General features: G+C 39.2%; 1 protein-coding gene across 1 annotated transcript; it reads right to left on the reverse strand.

The window, feature by feature from the left end:
* Window positions 1-5972: 5972 nt before the first annotated feature.
* On the reverse strand, window positions 5973-19821 carry rflnb (refilin B). Its single transcript, NM_001008058.1, is given in 3 exon segments — window positions 5973-7554; window positions 12375-12481; window positions 19494-19821. Coding segments are annotated over 3 exon segments (624 nt in total). The 5' UTR covers window positions 19680-19821; the 3' UTR covers window positions 5973-7223.
* Between the last annotated feature and the right edge of the window lie 282 nt (window positions 19822-20103).

Genomic DNA, 20103 nt, shown 5'->3' on the forward strand with positions numbered 1-20103 from the left:
GTTATGGGTTTAAATCCAATTTTAAGATGAAAAAAAAACCTAACTGCATATTGTAGATCACCTTTAAATTAACTTTTAGTACATATGATGTAGACAGTGAAATGATGAGAAAATGTGCAATTGGTCTATTTTAGTAAAATATTTAGCTTTTTGTCCAGCAGCTCTTTAGTTTTATATTTTAATAGCTATGTGGTTACAAGTTTCTAATTCACCATAGCAACTCATACATAATACCCCCAAAAAACATGGCAGAATAAACACATTGCCCCGCTCATACGTAATACCCCCAGGGCACTTGGCAGAATAAATACATTGCCCAGCTTATGCATAATACTCCCAGGGCACACGGCATAACAAATACACTGATTAACTAATATATAATACCCCTGGGACACATGGGTGAAAAAATACACTGACCAACACATGGCAGAATTCAGACAGTGCGGAATGAATTCCTCCTCCAGATTCCACAACTTCCCCAACCCCAAAGTAATTGCCAAAAGTGTTTGTGTTCTGGAAATTCCTCTTATTTTTTACCTAAGCCTCCCTCCCTCAGCTTTTGAAAAAATATGGAATTGTGTGGGACCTATTGGGCAGTGGGTGTGGTTTTTATAAAGCAAACTTAAAGAGGGACTTTAACAGCTGTGTGATACTTCCCTATGGCCATATTTGGGCACTAAATTTACTAACCAATTACCTCTATATCGAGACAGACTGAGAGTTTAAGACTGCACAACCCAGACATGCCAGTAAGATTGCTACAAAAAGCAGATTTAAAGCAATGCATGTTATACTCCCCATTTTTTTTGCTAAATTTCTTTATTCCTAGTTTTTCTTTAACCATTTAACCTCTTTCCCCTTCCCAATGTTCTGCACTATTTCCTTTCAGTACTTCAATTCAAGTTCTGCATTTTAATAGTCCCTCCCATGCTTGTTGTGCTCAGATATCATTAATACATATTTGATAGCTTCTAACATGCTGGGCTCCCCCTTTTCTCTCTTTTCCTATGCAGTGTAGAAATTTGCCTACCTCTAGTGCCAGACATGCAAACCTCTCCTTTAGAACACTGGCAATCATGTGCTTGTCAAAGTTTAAACCCCTACTTATTTGTCCAGACCCAGTGGACCTTATCTGTTTGCCTGTATTCTGAAGGAGCTCTCAGTAAAGGTTTATGATAGCCAAGACAAACAACAACAAAAAAAAGGCATAAGCAAACATCATTGCACAAGAGGAAGGCAAGCTCCTACACTGTTTAGGGCTCTGGCACATGGGGAGATTAGTCGCCCGTGGCAAAACTCCCTGTTCGCAGGCGACTAATCTCCCCGAGTTGCCTACCCCTGCCATCCCACCGGCGAACATGTAAGTCGCCGGCGGGATGGCAGACGCGGCGGCGTGATTTCGCGCAAATCGCAGAAAAAGACTCGCGAGGGAAAGGGGAAAAAATAAAGAATTACACAAATATGACAGCCCTGACCCCACTTTTTTACTACTTCACATTATAACAATGGTGGACCTGGCCAATAAAGTGAACTTTATGCAGATGCTGCCAAACCAGTTTGGAGCCCACTTGGACTGGGGCCCATCAGGTTTTTTCACAGAATCCTACTGGGCCAGTCTGACCCTGCATGTTCACCTGGGCTCAACTAATCTTCAGTCTATGATGGTGGCCTTGCCTGGGTGCTTCTCTAGAGTTGTTTCTGAGCATCACTGTTGACTTGAAGCCCATCATTGAGTCAAGAGCAACACTGAGGAGGGACCACCAGGGAAAGTTAGTCCATAAGGCTAGTAAATAGGGATAGCTGTGTCAGTTCACTACCAGGTATGTAGCACAACAGGGGATTTGTATGGCTCACTTGATTTTCCACCTGTGAGGGCATGCCTTTATTTTTATTGTAAATAAAGCTGTGAAAATACTACATCACTGGAGTCTGTTCCTCTCTGCTGTTTTTATATAGGCATAGCTTATGGGAGTGCGTTTACAGTTTCTTCAGCATGAGACAAATGAACATTTTACAAAGACTGAGTTTGGCTCCTTGGGAAACTTTGTTGCCCATCGAAATCTCCTCTTGAAATTCAGACAAACCTGCTGCAAAACAGGTTAAGCAGTTTCTGTAGTAACAAATTTTTCATTGATCCCATGGGGGTTCTTAAATAAACACTGTATCAGACATAAATTTGTTCATTGGGAAAAGAAAAAAAATACAGACTAAAAATCTGTTTAAAATATGAATCTGGATTTGCCATTAATTTGCCTACTACCGACAGATCAATGGCATTATACATTGCTGCACATCTTTTGCACATGTATACAGGAAACACAGTGTGGGCTGCTTCTCTTAGATAAAAAGAATTTCTGTTTGTCTTCCACACAATTATGTTTGATAGTTCCCTGATTAACGGCCCTATTCTCAGCAGCTTATTGGAATGCACAGGAAGAGCAATTAAGTAGTTTTCAATGCTATGTCTTAAACGGAATAACATTTGCAAACATGTTGAAATCTTCCAGTTAATTTTATTGCACTGACTAAAACTGGAATATTCCTGATTTTTTTTCAGTAAAACACCTGTATTGCTTGTTCCTTGTATTTAGTACTAATAAACAATGTTTGTGTACTGTAGACAATTGCAGTAGACACAAACCCTCATATGTAATAAAAGGCAGTAAGTTTGCCCAGGTGCAGTAACCCATAGCAACCAATAAGCTTTAAAACAGGTGCCAGTAAATACTACCTGTTGATTGGTTGCTATAGGTTACTGTACCTGGGCAAACGTAACACCTTTTATTACATCACTCCCTAAGATCCTTGTTTCTGGCAAGCAGTTGAGCCAAATCAGTATACGCCTCTCATTTGGGACCCAGATCATATTAAGGGCCTATGTAGAACCTCATTGAAAGCTTTATACTGTACTTGCTCAACATGATTTCTCAGCTTGATTATTATCTGGCCAAGCCCTGTTCAGGTATCTTCTGGGCCCCTTATATTGGTCAATGGTCTATCAATTTTGTCAAAAGTGGGTGGCATGCCGCCCAGCTGCACTTAAACTTTGCTCACATACAGAGCACTGGGAGCAGCATGTACATCAGTGCGTAATTCCCAAGTGCTCCGTATGTGTGCTAAATGGATGCACATACGCAATCCTGAGGGGAGTGGAGGTGGGGGCGAGGAATGAGAGTGGCCTCATGGTGCCTTTATTACAAATAAATAGAGCTGCTGATACTATTTTTATTGCCCTAAACAGTACCAATACTTAGTGCCCGAGCACTCCACAATTACACAATTGCAGACTCTAAAACATTAGAGTCTGCGTGGGGCTGCATTGCTGGTGCAGAGAACTTTGCACTGGAAGAGCCAAATTTCCACTTAAAAGAAAGAAAATTTGGCTGCCCATATGTCTACATATTTCTCCTGCCCACCAGGCATTGGCTTGGGATGATGGGGACTCTTTAAACCAAGAGTTGAGCAATTTTCACCGACTGGACAGTGTAAGGGTCCCTGGTCCCACCACATGTAGGAAAGTGGGGGGGCAAGAATATGGTCCCTCATGTAAGAATGGAATTCATTAATTTAAATTAAAGTCATGGCAATCAGAAAAGACCCTGGATAAAGAGTCATCATAAGGAAAATCAACAGCATTGAGAGTTGTTTTAGTAACTTTGTTGATTCTTAGTATAGTGGTTAGCATTGCTGCCCTGTAGCACAGAAGTTAGCTTCTGTAGCCATTTTTATATTTTACCCATTGGGTGGGGCATTGTGCAAATAGCTGCAGGCCTCTGAACCCCATTTATGTATTAATGTGGCAAACACCTTGGACTGTAAGCTCTCTTGGGCCAGGTATTGTTGTAAACCTCTGTAAAATGCTGCAGAATATGTCTTTCCATATAAATAAAGAATGATAGTAATGTATGTGCCAGTACAACTGCTTCGGGGAAAGAATTTCACAGCTGTCAATAAAAAAAAAAACATTTTCACGCCTGTGAATAAAGCTTATTTACCAATTTGTCTTGAAAGTGTGCACTTTTATCTTGCTTATCCAATAAAAATATAACTCAAATGCCACAGATCTTTGGCAAATGTTAAATATTTGTCTGAATACCGAACTAAATGCAAATTAAGTTGCAGAGTAACTACTGTGTTTACGTGACAAAAAGCCATGTGATTTTAAGGATTCGGATTCGGTTTGGCCAGGAGCGTGGATTCGGACGAATCTTGGCTGAATCCTAAACTGAATCCTGGATTCGGTGCATCCCTAATGATTTCCAGTAGATTAGTTAATTGGATATTATAATTATTTGCCAGCTACAACAGAAAAGTAAAAAATGTGGTTAAAAACAGAAAAATACACCATTGTTCAAAAACAAATGAACAAATGGCCTTATGGCAATCATTCCCCTAAAAAAAAGGCTCATTCACCTGTGGCTCTGTTCATACCAATTATTTACTTCAAAATCACATACAGAGATAAGTTTGTGGTTGTTGACCCCGTTACTGGTCAATTGCCCAATTACCGGTTGGTGACTCTGTTGCCATTTGCTGACCCCAGGACCAATATATACCTCAATATTATCCATTTATTAATATATATATATATCCCAGTACAGGTATAGGACCCGTTATCCAGAATGCTCGGGACCAAGGGTATTCCGGATAAGGGGTCTTTCCGTAATTTGGATCTCCATACCTTAAGTCTACCAAAGAATCAATAAAACTGCAATTAAATCCAACAGGATTGTTTTGCATCCAATAAGGATTATTTGTATCTTAGTTGGGATCAATTACAAGATACTGTTTTATTACTACAGAGAAAAGGGAAATCAGTTTTAAAATTCTGAATTATTTGATTAAAATGGAGTCTATGGGAGACGGGCATTCCATAATTCGGAGCTTTCTGGATAAAGGGTTTCCGGATAAGGGATCCCATACCTGTACCAATGTCAATTACACAAGGACTCAGATTTAGAAAGCTCAGGTTCTCCTAAAAAAAAACGTGGTAATAGGGCTCACTGGCGATTTTTTTGGAGCTTATAGCAAGTCACCTTTGAACTATATAGACTGGTCGTATTGTTTTGGTGTTAGAAAGGATTTTGTTTCCTTTGGTTTTCATTTTTGTTTTTTTTTTTTATAGGTATCCAACCGAGAAAATATGTATACAAGAACCAACACAAGGAAGGAAAAGCAGAGTCTACACCTGTTTTTAATCAAGATACAAAAGAGGCTTATTTTAGGCCATTGTAAACGTCTGTTTGTGTGTCTGAGAGGATAATTCGGCATGCTGGAAAGATAAAAGGTATTTTTTCACTGAATCATTAGACAAGACATTTCCCTCTGTTTCCAGAAATTGATATGAGCTTATTAGTACCGCATTGACCTATCTTACTAAGATTATTGCAGATGTGGCAGTCTTGCATCTGAGCAACTGATGCAAAACAATTGTGTTTAAAGAAAAATAAATCATATTCCATAATTCATTATTGTGGTGGAAAATTTGATGAAGCAAAATAGGAGAGTGTCAGGTTCATGGTTTATTTGTAAGCCAGTAGTTATCTACAGTAGTTATTCATCTTTTTAAAACCACTTATATGCCATTTTTTAATCACCATCTTTAGTTGGAGGAAACAAAGGCACATTATTTAGTAGGTTTAAGAGAGACCCAACCTGAACTCCGTGGAGACTTATTTTTGGGTCATAACCCCTAGAGGAAAAATCCTTCAATAGAAATCAGTCAGACATGCATAGTACTCACCTCTTTGATCATCTTTACAGTCAAAAGAGTAGAGCTCAGCAAAGAAAAGGGGGCGGAGCTTCACGCTGGATTAGTAAGTGGCTGAAAGAGTTACAGTTGAGCTGCTTGTGATTTAGAAACAAAATAAGACTGAATGCAGAAAGAAAAGTATGTTATTCTGGGCACTATCTAGGGTAATTTTTGAGATTTTAAAAAAACTACCCTCATATCCCAATCATCAGTTGTTAGCTATACTGTTTAATTTTATTGATTTTGAGATACATTCCAAGGTCATCATATTAAATGAAGGTGTACTCCGCCAGATGCCTGATATTTGTCAGCAATATACAAAAAAAGTATTCACAGATTGCAGGACTGCATGTAACACTTCCAAACAAAATATTCAGTACAGTACAGTGTCTTATAGCTACAGAGCTTCTAACATTTGTATGGCACTGGCAAATAAAATAAAACGGCTTGACAGATGTATGCTATATACAGTATATTATTATATTATATAATTATTTTAATATTTACTGTATCTCATGTTTGTATCTTTGGTATAATGATGTGCGTTTTTCTATTAGAAACACCAGGCAGTATTTGTAGGTTATGGGCTATACATTTGTGGCACCAATATTGAGATGAATTCATTTCCTTAGGTGCTTTATTTTCTGTACAAAACAGTTTAGGGAAAAAAACACAGTTTGAGGGTCAGAAATAAAGACAAGGCACCTTAACCCTTTGCAGTGAGAGGATGAGATTAATTTGTCATATTTCAGGCTTTTCTCCCTGTGAGGAAGTGACAATTCCAGTTCAGCATTAGAATTAGTAACCTCACTGGCCATACAGCAAAGGGGTTTATTTGAAAGCAAAGTTGAAAAATATACAACTATTTACTCATATCCTTAAATTCATTTCACCAAATATATCCATGTTTAGTTTGCGATTAAATATAAGGCACCGATGATTTGGTATTTTGTCTGTTTTATCTTTCGTTTGACTTTCAGCTCCGTAGGACAAATATATATTTGAGCCCATGACTTTTAGTCATTGTTCAGATATATGATATTGGAGGCACATGACATAATATTCTCTTCTTGTGTAAATAGAGGCAGAATAGTTCTTTCTTCTTTTTATTTTTTTTTTGGAGAAAGACCAGCTTCTAAATGATAACTTTCACAGTCATGAGAAAACCTTTCATAAGTATGTAAATGTCAAAAGCAGATGATTTCAGGGCTCACACAGGGATGGATTTGCAGTGAGTGCCAGTTCCCACCAATTCACAGAGGGAAACCGTTTGCCTACAGTAAATCTCATTACCACAGACCTATCAAATCTCACACTGAGTCTGGGTTCTGGAAGACGGTCCATTTTCAGTGTCAAATACTTCAAAGCTGTCTTTATGTAATATGCTTGGCTGTAATTATTGTGATCAAAGTGTCACAGTAATACCAAAATGATTAGGTTCTTAAACTTTGACAGTAAGGAGAAAATAGATCTAATAATCATCTCCGAAGCACTCGGTGCCCAGGTGTTCGGCAGATTCCAGCTCTACGCTGGATAGAAAGCGCCTCATGCACTTCTTGCAGTTGTAATCCAGGGTAGTGGTATAAATAACCTTTGTGTGCTTGGGATAAACAATGGTGGTGCTCTTGAATCTCTGAGGTTTGTTCTTGGGTTCTAAATGAACTTCTGCTCTGTAATTGCGCCATGTACAGTTGGGTACACAGATCACAGATTGGCTGCAGGAGGAGAGGCCTAATCCCATTGGCATGTAGATGTTGTCAATAAAATGCTTCTCAGAATCATATTTAACTGATGAGGTGTACCTGCAGAAAAAAACAGCAGAAAAGAAATGTGTTACTGAGGATCACAGAATGAGTTTCTATTTGAATTAACGATAAAGGTAAAAGTAAGAGAAGGAAGTTGAAAGGAGGAGGATGGGTTATATGCATTTGTCCAAATAAATTAACATGAGGAATGAGAATTGTGTGAAATTAACTGCAGACCTTCTATAAGTTTGACTGTATATTTAAAGACTAGTTTAGAGTATCTAGGCTCAAACTAGCAAACTGGATTTATGCAGAGACAGGGACCTGTACAGGTAGATATAAAACTTTATTCCAGGTTACATTGGGCATGTATCCTGCCTATCAAGACTTGTGGCTTTTTATTCACATGGAGAACTGGAGACTTAAAAGAGTATGGCACACAGGCAGAGTAGGGCAGGCAGAGTGCAGGCAGAGTATGACACACACAGGCAGTATAGGGCAGGTAGAGTTTGGCAAACAGGCAGAGTAGGGCCTACAGAGAATGGCACACACAGCCAGAGTAGGTCAGCAGGCAGAGTGCAGGCAGAGTATGACACACACAGGCAGTATAGGGCAGGTAGAGTTTGGCAAACAGGCAGAGTAGGGCCTACAGAGAATGGCACACACAGCCAGAGTAGGGCAGCAAAATATGGCACACAGAGGCAGCATAGTGCAGGCACATTATGGCACACAGGCAGAGTAGGGCAAGCAGCATATGGGACACAAGGAGCATAGGGCAGGCAGAGCATGGCACACACAGGCAGCGTAGGGCAAGCAGGCAACACCTGTGAACAAGGTGTCAAATTCATCTAACCATTAATTAACGCTGCTCTGGTTTATTTCGAATACTGTGGTAACTCAGAAGATACAGCAGTCATGGTCCTAAAATGACCCTTGTAGTTGAACTTGTTCTCCACTGCCCTAGCTACACCATGCTACATCTCTATGGAGATGACCAGGGCAATTTAAATAAATGAGCAAAAGAAGCATTTTTCCGAGGTTAAAATAGAAGCGTTTTAAGACAGTGGCCCCACCAATTCATAACATATTGTGGTCCTAAGCATTCCATGACACTCATAAACATTTCATGATATACTTTGGGTGAATTAATAGCTGTTTAAAGTTATGGAATGACAACAGCAGTGTAGTAGTCACACACAAATCCCATACTCTATAGAATCCAGTCAGTCTGTGTTATACTCACAACATAGAACTAAAACATTAATGCATGAAAAACATGTTAAAGTTGCTAGGAGGACTGCAATGGTAACTGTCTGAGCTCTTACTGCCAGGGCATGTGTGAAAGAGACAAAAAGAAAGGTGATTTCCTCCTGCACCCCCAAGGTGTCACTTCCTCTCCTCCCTGTTTTAATCTCCTGAAGGCTCCTCCAAGCCCTGACATTTTCTTGCTGGAAATGAAGATTGCCTGGGCTATACGTAACAGGGAGTGTCGCTTGCTGCAAAGGGACTGTGAGGACAGTGGCCACTAGAGGGAGCAAGAGGGTGATGGAAAGCTCAGTGTTTTACATTGGAGTTTCTTAAAGTGCAACTGCATGGGACAACTAAGCAACAATCGAAAAGTGGGATAGCTGGGAGGTATGGGGCCTAGCAGCAGGCTTTTCATCTGGTATAACTTTTGACAGAAGCATTGCACAGAGATGGTAGAGCCCTCATGTTAATCAACTAAATTAGTTCTACACCATTTATTTACAACAATGGCTGCGGGTGGCATCATGTCAGTTTAAGTAAGCACAGACCATTTCTCCCCTGCCTACCTTATTATACTGAGGTTTGTTTGCTTGAAGGTTGTTCTATCTCAATTTTTTCTGAAACATTGGGGGCACACCAATAAAATCTTTGCCCTAGGTCTGCTGGTACCTTAAAGTGACCTTAATACGATTTTTTTCTCAAAGGTTGACATGACTTAACAACAAATGCAGAGCTGTCATCCCCCACTATGTTTTGTGGAGTTACCCAATTTTGGCTCCTCTCCCCTGGTCTCCCTTCACCTGATGGGATTCTCCCAAAGTTTCACATAAAATACTGGGAACAAATGGGCAGTAAGCATTCTATGGCGTCATAGGAAGCATTTGCGCATGCGTGGGTAGCATTCCAATGGCTTCAGGAGGACATTTGTTTATGTGCATGACGTCACTTCCGAAAACTTCTGCATATCATGAAAATCTTCATGTGACGCATGCCCCCCAGCCGACATTACTCCGGGGTTGACAGCTCTGCAAATAAGCTATAAATAATGTTGCCCAATATCTTTATTACTTTGCAAAATATATTTCCAGATATATGTGCACAGATCTGACATGCATGACACACCAGGATAAATTATTGGAAAGATCTATTTATGGACTTTGTCCTTTATTATAGCAGCATATGGAGCTGGTAATATTAAAGATTTTTTTTTTAACAAAAGCTTTGCCAAGTAAATACATTTCAGAAATGAATCTTCTTTAATTTTTGCTTCAGAATAGAGTAAAAAAATCTTCACTGCAATGATGTGGGCCCTGAAAAGTATTCACTAAGGTGCAATAAACAGAATGTGCATAAATCAGCCTGACACTTCACCAGAAACATCACATAAAGCTATTGTTGCTTATAGGAATTGTGGTTTTATACAATTCTTACTTAAAAATACTTCAGTTAAATTAACTACTGTGGGGTCCTTTCCCTCTTTCCTCCTACTCCCCCCATACTTCCTGAGAAAGTAATAAACCAATAGATAACTGAGATTTTCTCTTTAGATTGTGAGCTGTTATTAATTAGAGCTCTGCCACCTGAACTGAATTTAGAGATTTGCAGGAATATCTGCTCCAAAATGTAGAAAGGGTTGCTTTGCTTCCAAATAAGTAATTCTGACATTGTACTGTAGGTTAATTCCAAAGGTGCTCAAGCTACCATATAGTAGGCACTCAGTGCTTAATTAACTGGCATTTATCCCAAACAGAACTGACCCAATAGGGCACATTTTCAATATGTTTACACCTGGGAATTCACAAGTAGGCATAAAAGCAACTATTTTGCCCGTGTTTCTAAATTAATACTTGCTGTGTTTTGGTGAATATGTGCACATTTTTCATTAACGCTGGCTTGCCCAGTAGGTTGAGTGAAACCGTTGATTAGATCAGGAAAAAACTCACGTATTCCTCATCCACATACATGCTAATGAACACTTGTTATGGCTTTCCAAACTGTGTAAACTGTGTGATAGAATATCAATCTCACAAAACACAAATCTCAAGGTTCTTTTTACTTAACTAACTCTTAGGCAGAAAGCTATATGCACATAAACTTGCTAAATTCCCTTTTACTTATCTAAAATTAACACAGTTAAAAAATGATTTATTTAACCCTGGGGTAAAGCCTGAGAAGTAATGAGCTGACAACACTTGTCCAACTCGATGGAAAAGTGTTACATAACATGGTCTCTCAGAGGGCTCCAGGCAAGGAGTCCTGCTAAGAAATATGTGTGGATACATTTTTCATTCCTCAGACTGCACAGTGATGACAGCCCCTCATACACTGCTTGATGAAAGGTACATAAGCCTGGTCACAGGTTCAGGCCTTATAATAATATAAACATAATTCCAAAATCTGCACCAAAAGCAACTTAGATAGCTGTACTATTTGTAAGATTATAATTCTTAAATATATGCAAAATAATATATTTTAATCAGGTCTCCCAGTACTAAATACATTGTTATGGTGTATAAAAAGGAAGATTATATGTGCAACTACTAGAACACTGGTACATTAGAACAAAATAGATGAATTGCTAATTGGTTGCTATGAGTTACTGGACAGTAGTAAACTTTGCATGTGTTAATACAGGGCTGCCCAACTGGGGAGCATGTGGCCATCCAAAGACTTTTTATGGCCCACAGTCTGTTTTAAGGCTCTATATGACATCATCATTTTCACTAAAGTATCCCTCCACCTTCCTGCATGAGACATAATTGGCCCACTACATTTAATAAGTTGGACAGCACTATTTTAATTCATAAACCCCTTACATTTTTTCTATCATAAATAGGGGAAAGTTAGGGGAACTCCTGTTCAGTGTCGAACTGGAATACCAGGGGCCCGGCAGAAAACCTTAGACCATGGGCCCACTCTCCAAACTAAGTTTCCTCCACTTCTTACTCAACCTCTACATACTACCAGTTTTTTTATCTTTACCTATTATAATCTATTCTTTTATATATACATTCTCTATGTTCCTGTAGAATAATAAGGAATGACCATGAATTAAGCCAAATGGCTAGAAGCAGGAGGGCCCACTAACACCTGGGTCCACTGGCAGTTTTCCTGGTATTCCTGTGGGCCAGTCCAACACTGCTCCTGTTTCCCCACAAGGTGAGTTTAATAATACAGACCGACATATCTGGTAAGAGAAAAGGAGCTCTTATAGGGTTACCCCAAAAGATAAAGATCAAAACCAGTTCTATTACATTTTTTTGCCAAAAATGCCATGTGTATATTTAATTATTCTGAATTAAATGGTCCTTTGGAGAGTCACACACTGGGACCAGATTGTTACTCTATGGTGTGAAGTAATTCAATACAAGAACATTGTTTAGCTTGTTTTTATTTTGCCTTCTCTTTCAGTGGATTACCCCAGTGCCTTTTCCTGCTCTTAAAATACTACCGCCTCCCTGAAAACAAATATGGGCGCTTTCCTATACCAGTGCCTTCTGGCTCATAAAATACATGTAAGAACGTCATTCATATCATATTTATATTTTATTCCTGGTATTGCACATTACTTGGTAAACAAATAGCTAAGTGGGTATGTGTCAGCATGAGAAAATAGTATTGATATTCACCTTATCTCCTTTGGTGGCAACGGATCAAACTCCACACCCTCTCCAAACGATAAAGGGCACAGTCTTGGCGTAAAGCTGCTTGATAAGCTTAATGAGAGGGCCAAATTCTAAAAAACAAAACACATAAAAAATTTTTTGTGTAAGACAGGGTAAGACATTTATAAATTGTAAATAATAATACATAGGTATCATGTTTTCTAGTTAACCTGAATGCATGATATTGCTCCCCACTATGTGGATTCATACAACTTAAAATTTAGCCAAGGAACTGCAGGTATCTGGTTTAGGGATATGACCAGGCACAGCAGGGTTCAAATCTGAGTATGGGAAATGACATGTACAAGGCACAAGCCTGGCATCATTCACATGTAATTGTATGTAGAGTATTAAGAAAATTAAGTAATCACAGCCAACCTTACTGCATTGGGGAAAGTAACATAGACTCACATACTATATACTGTACAATAAAAATGACTTTTCGTAGTTTTGGAATTACAGAGAACTGGGACCAATAAAATTGTGCATTTTTCCTTATGTTGCTTGATGGACTTTTATTGCAAGCTGCAGGACCAACCTACATCCAACCTCTTCTCGAATAGAAGGTTTGGAAGAAAGCTATAAGAACTGGATATATATATTCGACTACCAAAAGATTCCATAGAGGTGAATGTGATATGATTATTGGCATGACTGGTAAAGTCAAAATTGCAGTTCTGCACATTCTTCAGAATGCATTTGCATTAATATAAATAAGGCAAAATCTTTTCTGGCTTTCTGGGAGCCTCAGTTCAACAGTATCTAGACAGTCAAGAGTTGTCTATCCCCTGGTCTGCAGTGTCAAAAGGTCATATCATTCCAAGTCAAACCACCCCAAGCTCTAAGTTGTCTGATCATAGCCTCTATATTTCAAGCAATATGAATTAAGCATTAAGAAAGAGGTAGAGTTAAGACACATGTAACAAAGTCTTTCCAGGAATTCCCTGGAAGTAGTCCAGGTTCACTTAGGTGTGATATGTTGTGCGTCTGGATGATACAGCTGACTACCACTGGTGCCTGCTTCACACAGGCATACTAAAGAACACAGCGATGAAGCAAATAGGCCTGTGCTTCAGCTAAACCCTTTACACTGGAAGCATTTTTGAATGAAAAAAAATCAAACCTTACTTGCTGGTGCTAAAATAACTCCAATTATTGGACTGTCTATAAATGCATGGTGCTAGCCTATGGCAGGTATCCACAAGCTGTGGCTCTTCAGCACCAATTAACATTTACTGGTGCTAAGGCTGATGCCACACCAGGCGTAGGGCTGATTTTTTCGGCAAGCGGAAAAACGCCCGAATGAATGGGATACGCTCGGGTGCAGGCACATGTAGCCGATATACGCACGAAAACGCGAGACTTTGCATTATCTCGCGTTTTCGTGCGTATATCGGCTACATGTGCCTGCACCCGAGCGTATCCCATTCATTCGGGTGCAGGCACAAGTAGCAGGCGTAGGGCTGAATTTTCGGCAAGCGTTTTTCCGCTTGCCGAAAAAATCAGCCCTACGCCTGGTGTGGCATCAGCCTAAGATTATCAGCATTTAACTAACTTTGTATGGTAGAGGATGTCCTTGCTTGTCAGAGACAGTTTTATGACACAGTTTCCCAGAATAATTTCAACCCAGATCAAATCTTCTAAAGGTAGAATATTTAGGTGTATTGCCTTTAGGATATCCACAGATCATGGCCACAAAATAAGACCTTTAAGTATGGGATGTATTATCTGCAATGTTGCAGACCTGAGGTTTTCAGAGTATAACTTTTACCAATTGTTAAATATACTTCTAAAAATCCCATAGGAATGAATAGAAAGTTGGTGAGTTTGTCTGTGGTGAGCTCTAATGTCACATTTTGATGAATCTGCCCCTATCTGTTTGACATAGTCTTAAGCTGGCCATACACGCACCAATATTATGTGTGTGTATGGCAACTCGGCAAGGCCACCAATATCGCAGGAGGCTGCTGCGTTAGAAGATTTTGATTGGACCCCATTGAAGGTGCTGAGCAAAATGGTCGCACGAAAGATCAAAAATCGCCACGTGTGTGGCCACCTTTAGACCTGAGTTGGACCAGACTTACTAAATGAACACATAAGGCAATATGCCCGGGGCAGACATGTGATAAATACAGATGCCAATAAACAGTTCTAGGCAAAAAAAAAAAGCAATACCAACAAGTCTACAACTTCAGCAACCTTGTTTATATGCTCTTGTATCAGTAACATAGATGAGACAAGTGCATGAGATTTTTAGACAGCTATTACTGTTATTCACAGACAAGGATTTCTTGTTTGACAACAAATTAAAAAAAAACAAGGTGGATAAAGTTTATGTATAGAAAACTACATTTACAGGAAGTGGATTTTGAGAAAAGCAGAGATATCTGGTGTACAGCCTGGAGCATCTTCTTATAAAAATTAAGGTATATACACTATATAATCACAAATGGTATGTGCTTTAACCTTGGCACATGGTCAGGGATTCACTGCCAACATGTATATACGCAAGTCAGAAACAGCCAACCTGCGGCTCCCAAGCTGTTTTTGGCACACAGTTCCCAGAATCCTTAGCCAAAAAGTAATAGGCCAAGGAAATCAAACTTATAGTATCTAACTGTTATGGACTGTAATTACGCAGCATCACCCAACAGTCCTGGGATTGTAATTCATGAGAGCCTGAGGGGTGCAAGGTTGAGATCCCTTCGATGACTGCCCATCCCTACCCTAAGTAGGAATAACTGTTGCAGAAAGCTCTAAAAAGGCAATTAACGTCTCTAATGCCTCTGTGGCATTCCTCTCTTCCTTAACATAATAATCCTTGCTGGCAGCACCCTTTTGTGTGACTGTCAGCGTAGCCTATTTTTTGTTGCCTTTCCCTGTTACAACGTGCTGCATACACTCTGAGCACACTCATAAACGTCAGTGACAGTAATATTAATAATAGCACGGAGTCTCTTTTTTTAACTAATAGCTGAATATTCTAGGATGTCAAAAAATAACACAGGAAACAGATTTTCTGCTCACAAGAGATTTTTTCATTACTGCCTACTGTGTATCCTTGTGCGATTTGGAAAAAGAAAACAGCAGGGTTAAAACCACAAGGAATTTGGAAAGGCAAATATTTAACTTTATAGGTTTCTCTATGAATTCTGCAGGTTTCCCAAAAATATGTGATTGTTGACATATCTTATAAAAGAGTAATTGATAGAAAGGGCAATGGGAAATAAAGAACAGCTTCTTGTTGAATCATTCTGAGAAGAAAGAAAATGCTATTAAACCCTCAGTTTCTCGTGATTAAGTTTGGTCAGTGGCTGTTTATATCAGGTTAAAACAAAATTGTGGATTTCACTACTTTTTAAGTGGTTTATTCAGTATTCCAATACTTGTAACATAGCGTGACCTTTCTCATATTATGTGACTTTTCTCATATTATGTTCAGGGTTGCCACAAGTCAAGGCAAGGCCAGTATTTACTGGCAAATTTGTGATCTCTACTCATTTTCAAAGCCCATCTACCCATCTAATCTATCCATGTTTATATTTGCATAGTACAATGAAAAGCAGGCAATATAAACACAATATGAACAACAGATTAAAAGAATACTAGATGAGAGTGCCAGAGTGGGGCTTCTAAACTTAATCATTAATAGAGAAAATAGGAACTAGTGCTGCATCACTGATATAAAAATAAGAAGTCGGTATTGTGTCTGATCCAGAGCAGGACTCCCTTAGTGATAAAAAGAAAAATTATGGAAACCACACAGTTTCCCTATATTCAGATAAAAGAAGTTGATTTATGGTCTAAATAATAAAGAATATTCAGAAAGGCCCTAAGCCCTTGAGATACAGAGCTTAGAAGAGAAATTGGAAAAAGTTGATAGACACATTCAAATTTATCAAGGAAGTCAACAGTTTTGGAGGGAAGCATTTCTGGCAGAAGAACATGGTTAGAACATGAGCTGAAGGGAAGGACAACTAAGAGGAAACATAAGGAAATACTTCTTTACAAACAGACTAATAAATATGTGGAAGAGTCTTCTTGCAGATGTGGTGGGGACTAATTTAGTAAAGGAATCCAAACACGCATGGAAGAGGCACTAAGCAATTTACATGACTTAAAATTAAATATTTAATGGACAGACTACAGCAAACAGCTGGTCCTTTTCTGCCATCAAATTATTTGTTTTCATTATAAAGAGGAAGCAGGAATATATTTCCCCTATACAGAGAAAATAAATTAACACTATAAGGAGAGAAAGAGTTTTTACTCACAACCTAGATGGCAATAGCACATTAGCACTGCAAAAAATGAACTACCATAACATCCCTGCTATAGAGAATCGGAAGTACCACAGCATCCCTACTATAGAGATAAGGAAGAAATACAGCATTACTAATATAGAGAGAAAGAAGTACCACCAATACACATGCTATAACGATAACGAAGGAGTCCTGCATCCCTGCTATAGAGAGAAGTAAGGACCACAGCAGATGAGGATGCAGTACTGCATCCCTGATGCAGACATTAGGAACATTGATTCATCCTATTAAAAAGACAAAAAACACACAGACAGGAAGAAGTATCACAGCATCCCTGATACATGGAAAGGGATAAGTTTTAGCACCAGCACTAAAATGTGGAGGGAACATAAAAGTTTGTAGGCCTAAACACCAGTACTTGGACAGAATCTCCACTATAAAGAATTTTTGCACTACTAGCCTGCAATAATGAGAGGAACACACTGGTCAGCACACATATTTTACTAAAATGTACTTTATATGCGCAAAGAGATAGAAATGGGATCCCTAAGCCCTACAAAAAGCACAAAGCAGCATATGCTTTATACAACAAATATATATATATACTGTAATTTTAATATGCATATTTAATGTTATCATAACTTGCCTGAATATATTTCATTGTAGGTATGGTATGTTTAATAAATATATTTAATATTCCAAACACAAGGCTAATAACACTGGAATGAAGTAAAAACAAGGATAATGGCCCAGCAAAAGCTTTGATCTCAATACAAAATCGTTGGGAGATCTTATGCTAATTCCAGGCACAATTGATAAGTACATTGATGGGTAGCACTTGGCACCTACAGCTTCCAATACCGCCTGAAATTGGTGTAGGCACAGAGCATAAGCTCTACACCATTGTGCCAGCCGCACCTTTAATCACACATCAGGCGCAAGGTACAGAACAAAGCAGTCCTGTATTTAAAACCTATTTTTGTACTTTACACCATGCCTCACTGTTGAAAATCAAAAGCCATAATGCAAAACGTGGCTCTAAAAACTAATACAATGAGGCCAGGGATTAAATTCTTATGTTAGCGCTTTAAAAAAAATATTACAGAGTACAACATTTAAGTGTAGGATTTGTTATTCAATAAAAATGAGATAATTGGTTAAGTGGTTAAATATTTTTTCAAGGGTCCTTGCACTTGGCAATAATTACAGCAAAGCCATTACATTCTGTCTTATTTAAAGGAAAAAACCCTACTTGTCTGAAGTTTGGAGCTGATTTGGAACCAACATTACAGCCACAGAATTTTAGTAACCCTTTTTATTATGTGTACCAACACTGCAACCTCAATATTGGGAGAACAATGTACCTGCCATTAGGGTTGGCCAGTAAAAATAATCCTTGCTGCCAATGTTATTATTAGAGCACAAGGGATAGGCTGGTATTTTTGTCCAGAAAAGGTGGCAACTCTACCATAGATATGATAATAGATAGATGCAGCTAATACAGAGGGAAGGTAGCAGCACTAGAAGCCTTATATCAAGAAATTAACATTGTAGTTTTGCTCAGGATGAAGACAGTTTTATACTTATGGTAAGATAGCAGGAGGTTAAACTGCATCCCTGATTTAAAGAAACAGCTATTCAGCATTACTGCAACTGGTATAGAGTGAAGGGGCAACACTGCATTCTATACAGAAGAATGCTACACTAGATATCTTCTATATATAGGGAAAAAAATCTCTATAAGTGGGAGAAGGCAGTGAATGTCTTTCATAGAGAGAAGTAAGCGCTACATTCCTATATAGAAAGGGAGAGAATGAGGAAGTATTGCATCGCCAGCATGGCAAGAAGCAGGTACAGATGCATGCCTATCCCTGATATAGATAGAGAGTAAAAAAAATAGCTGCGTCCTTTGTAAAGAGTCAGCGCACATCTACCATAATATAGAAAGAGAAGTAGCATTCAAGTTGCAATGAGAAATGCAGGTTAAAAATTAACTTTTCACAAAACAATGCAGATTTCTTAAAGGGGGTGTAAAAAAAAAATCCAATATGGATTAATTATAAACGTTCAGTGATTTTAACAGCATTACTGTAGTGTCTGTATGTCCCTTACTATTCTCTTCCCTGGTAGTTCTGACTTTTGATGTAGCAGAAGCCAGCTGATACACAGACCTGTCCACAAATACTGCTTTCAGCATTAAATAACTGTAAAACCACTGGCAATTTACAATGAATGTATCTGATTATATTTTTGGGGTTGCCCCCCTTTAAAGCAATAAAGGAGGAAATAAATTATCATGATAGTACATGATTTTTACACGCATGAATTCCTTCTCATTGGCCTACTCATTGTTATGGGTACCCTGTGTTTTATATGTGAGCAATATATTCTAAAGGTCATAATTGATTGAAATGCACTGGACCCTGTGTAATACCCAGTGTTATTACAGCTGTCAGAGACCTGATACAGAACTTTTCCTTCAGGTATTAGGGATAGCTATGCCATGGCTAATGGCACGACCACTCTGCTATACAAACCGCTGCTTCAGCGCACAATCAGGGTCCTGGAGCACATCTGTCATGGCTCTGTACATACCTACTGAAACATGCTCAGGAATTTGACATTTCTTCATTCAGTCTTTTATAAATTCAATTCTGAGATTTCAATTTTGGTTTGCAATAAATGATTATTTTTGTATATTATTCTTGGCTACAGATTTATTTTGCAGTGCTCATAATTAGGGCAGGTTGATACATTTGTATAAAATGAACTATCCGGCAAGGAAATAATCTTCATATATATTATATATAATGATACTCACTGCTGGGGCATTTTGCCCAGAGATGTCTTGCTCGGGGGATTTCTCAGCTGTGCCAGCAGACAGGTGCCAGTTACTAGGGCAGGGGCTGGGGGGGAGCCCAGAATCCGGGCTGTCCAACACCCTTTCACCTTTCTTCTTCATGTCCAGCAGATCAGGGACATCCTGCAGGTTCAGTCTGCCAACCATCGCTACCGGCCACTCAATAGGGCTCCTCTCTCTCTCTTGTGCCACTTGCAATGTGAGTGCAACTGGCACCGCTCCGTTAGGGCAAAATAGGCTGTCCCGTTAATGAGAGAAGAGCTCACAGTTGCATTGCTGTCAGCCCCAGGGTCCTTTAGGGGAGGTATGAGCGCAGGAGGCCAGCGGTGGAGTCAGTCACAATCACAGAGCAGCAGGGTAAAAGCACCAGTCTGAGCGGCAGCAGTCAAGCCCCGCCCCCAGTCCCGCCCCGGCTTTAAAGCTGCCCCGCCCAGGGTTTCTTATTGAGCGAATGTGCCCGGCAGTTCTCACGCCTCGGGATACTGGCAATGCAAGTATTCGCTGCTGCCGCTAACATGGAATCTCCTGTCTGAGAGGAGAATTCCTAAAGCTGCTTCATTATTATTGCTTC

The sequence above is a fragment of the Xenopus tropicalis genome, chromosome 2 (assembly GCF_000004195.4).
Source record: "Xenopus tropicalis strain Nigerian chromosome 2, UCB_Xtro_10.0, whole genome shotgun sequence".
Lineage (NCBI taxonomy): Eukaryota > Metazoa > Chordata > Amphibia > Anura > Pipidae > Xenopus > Xenopus tropicalis.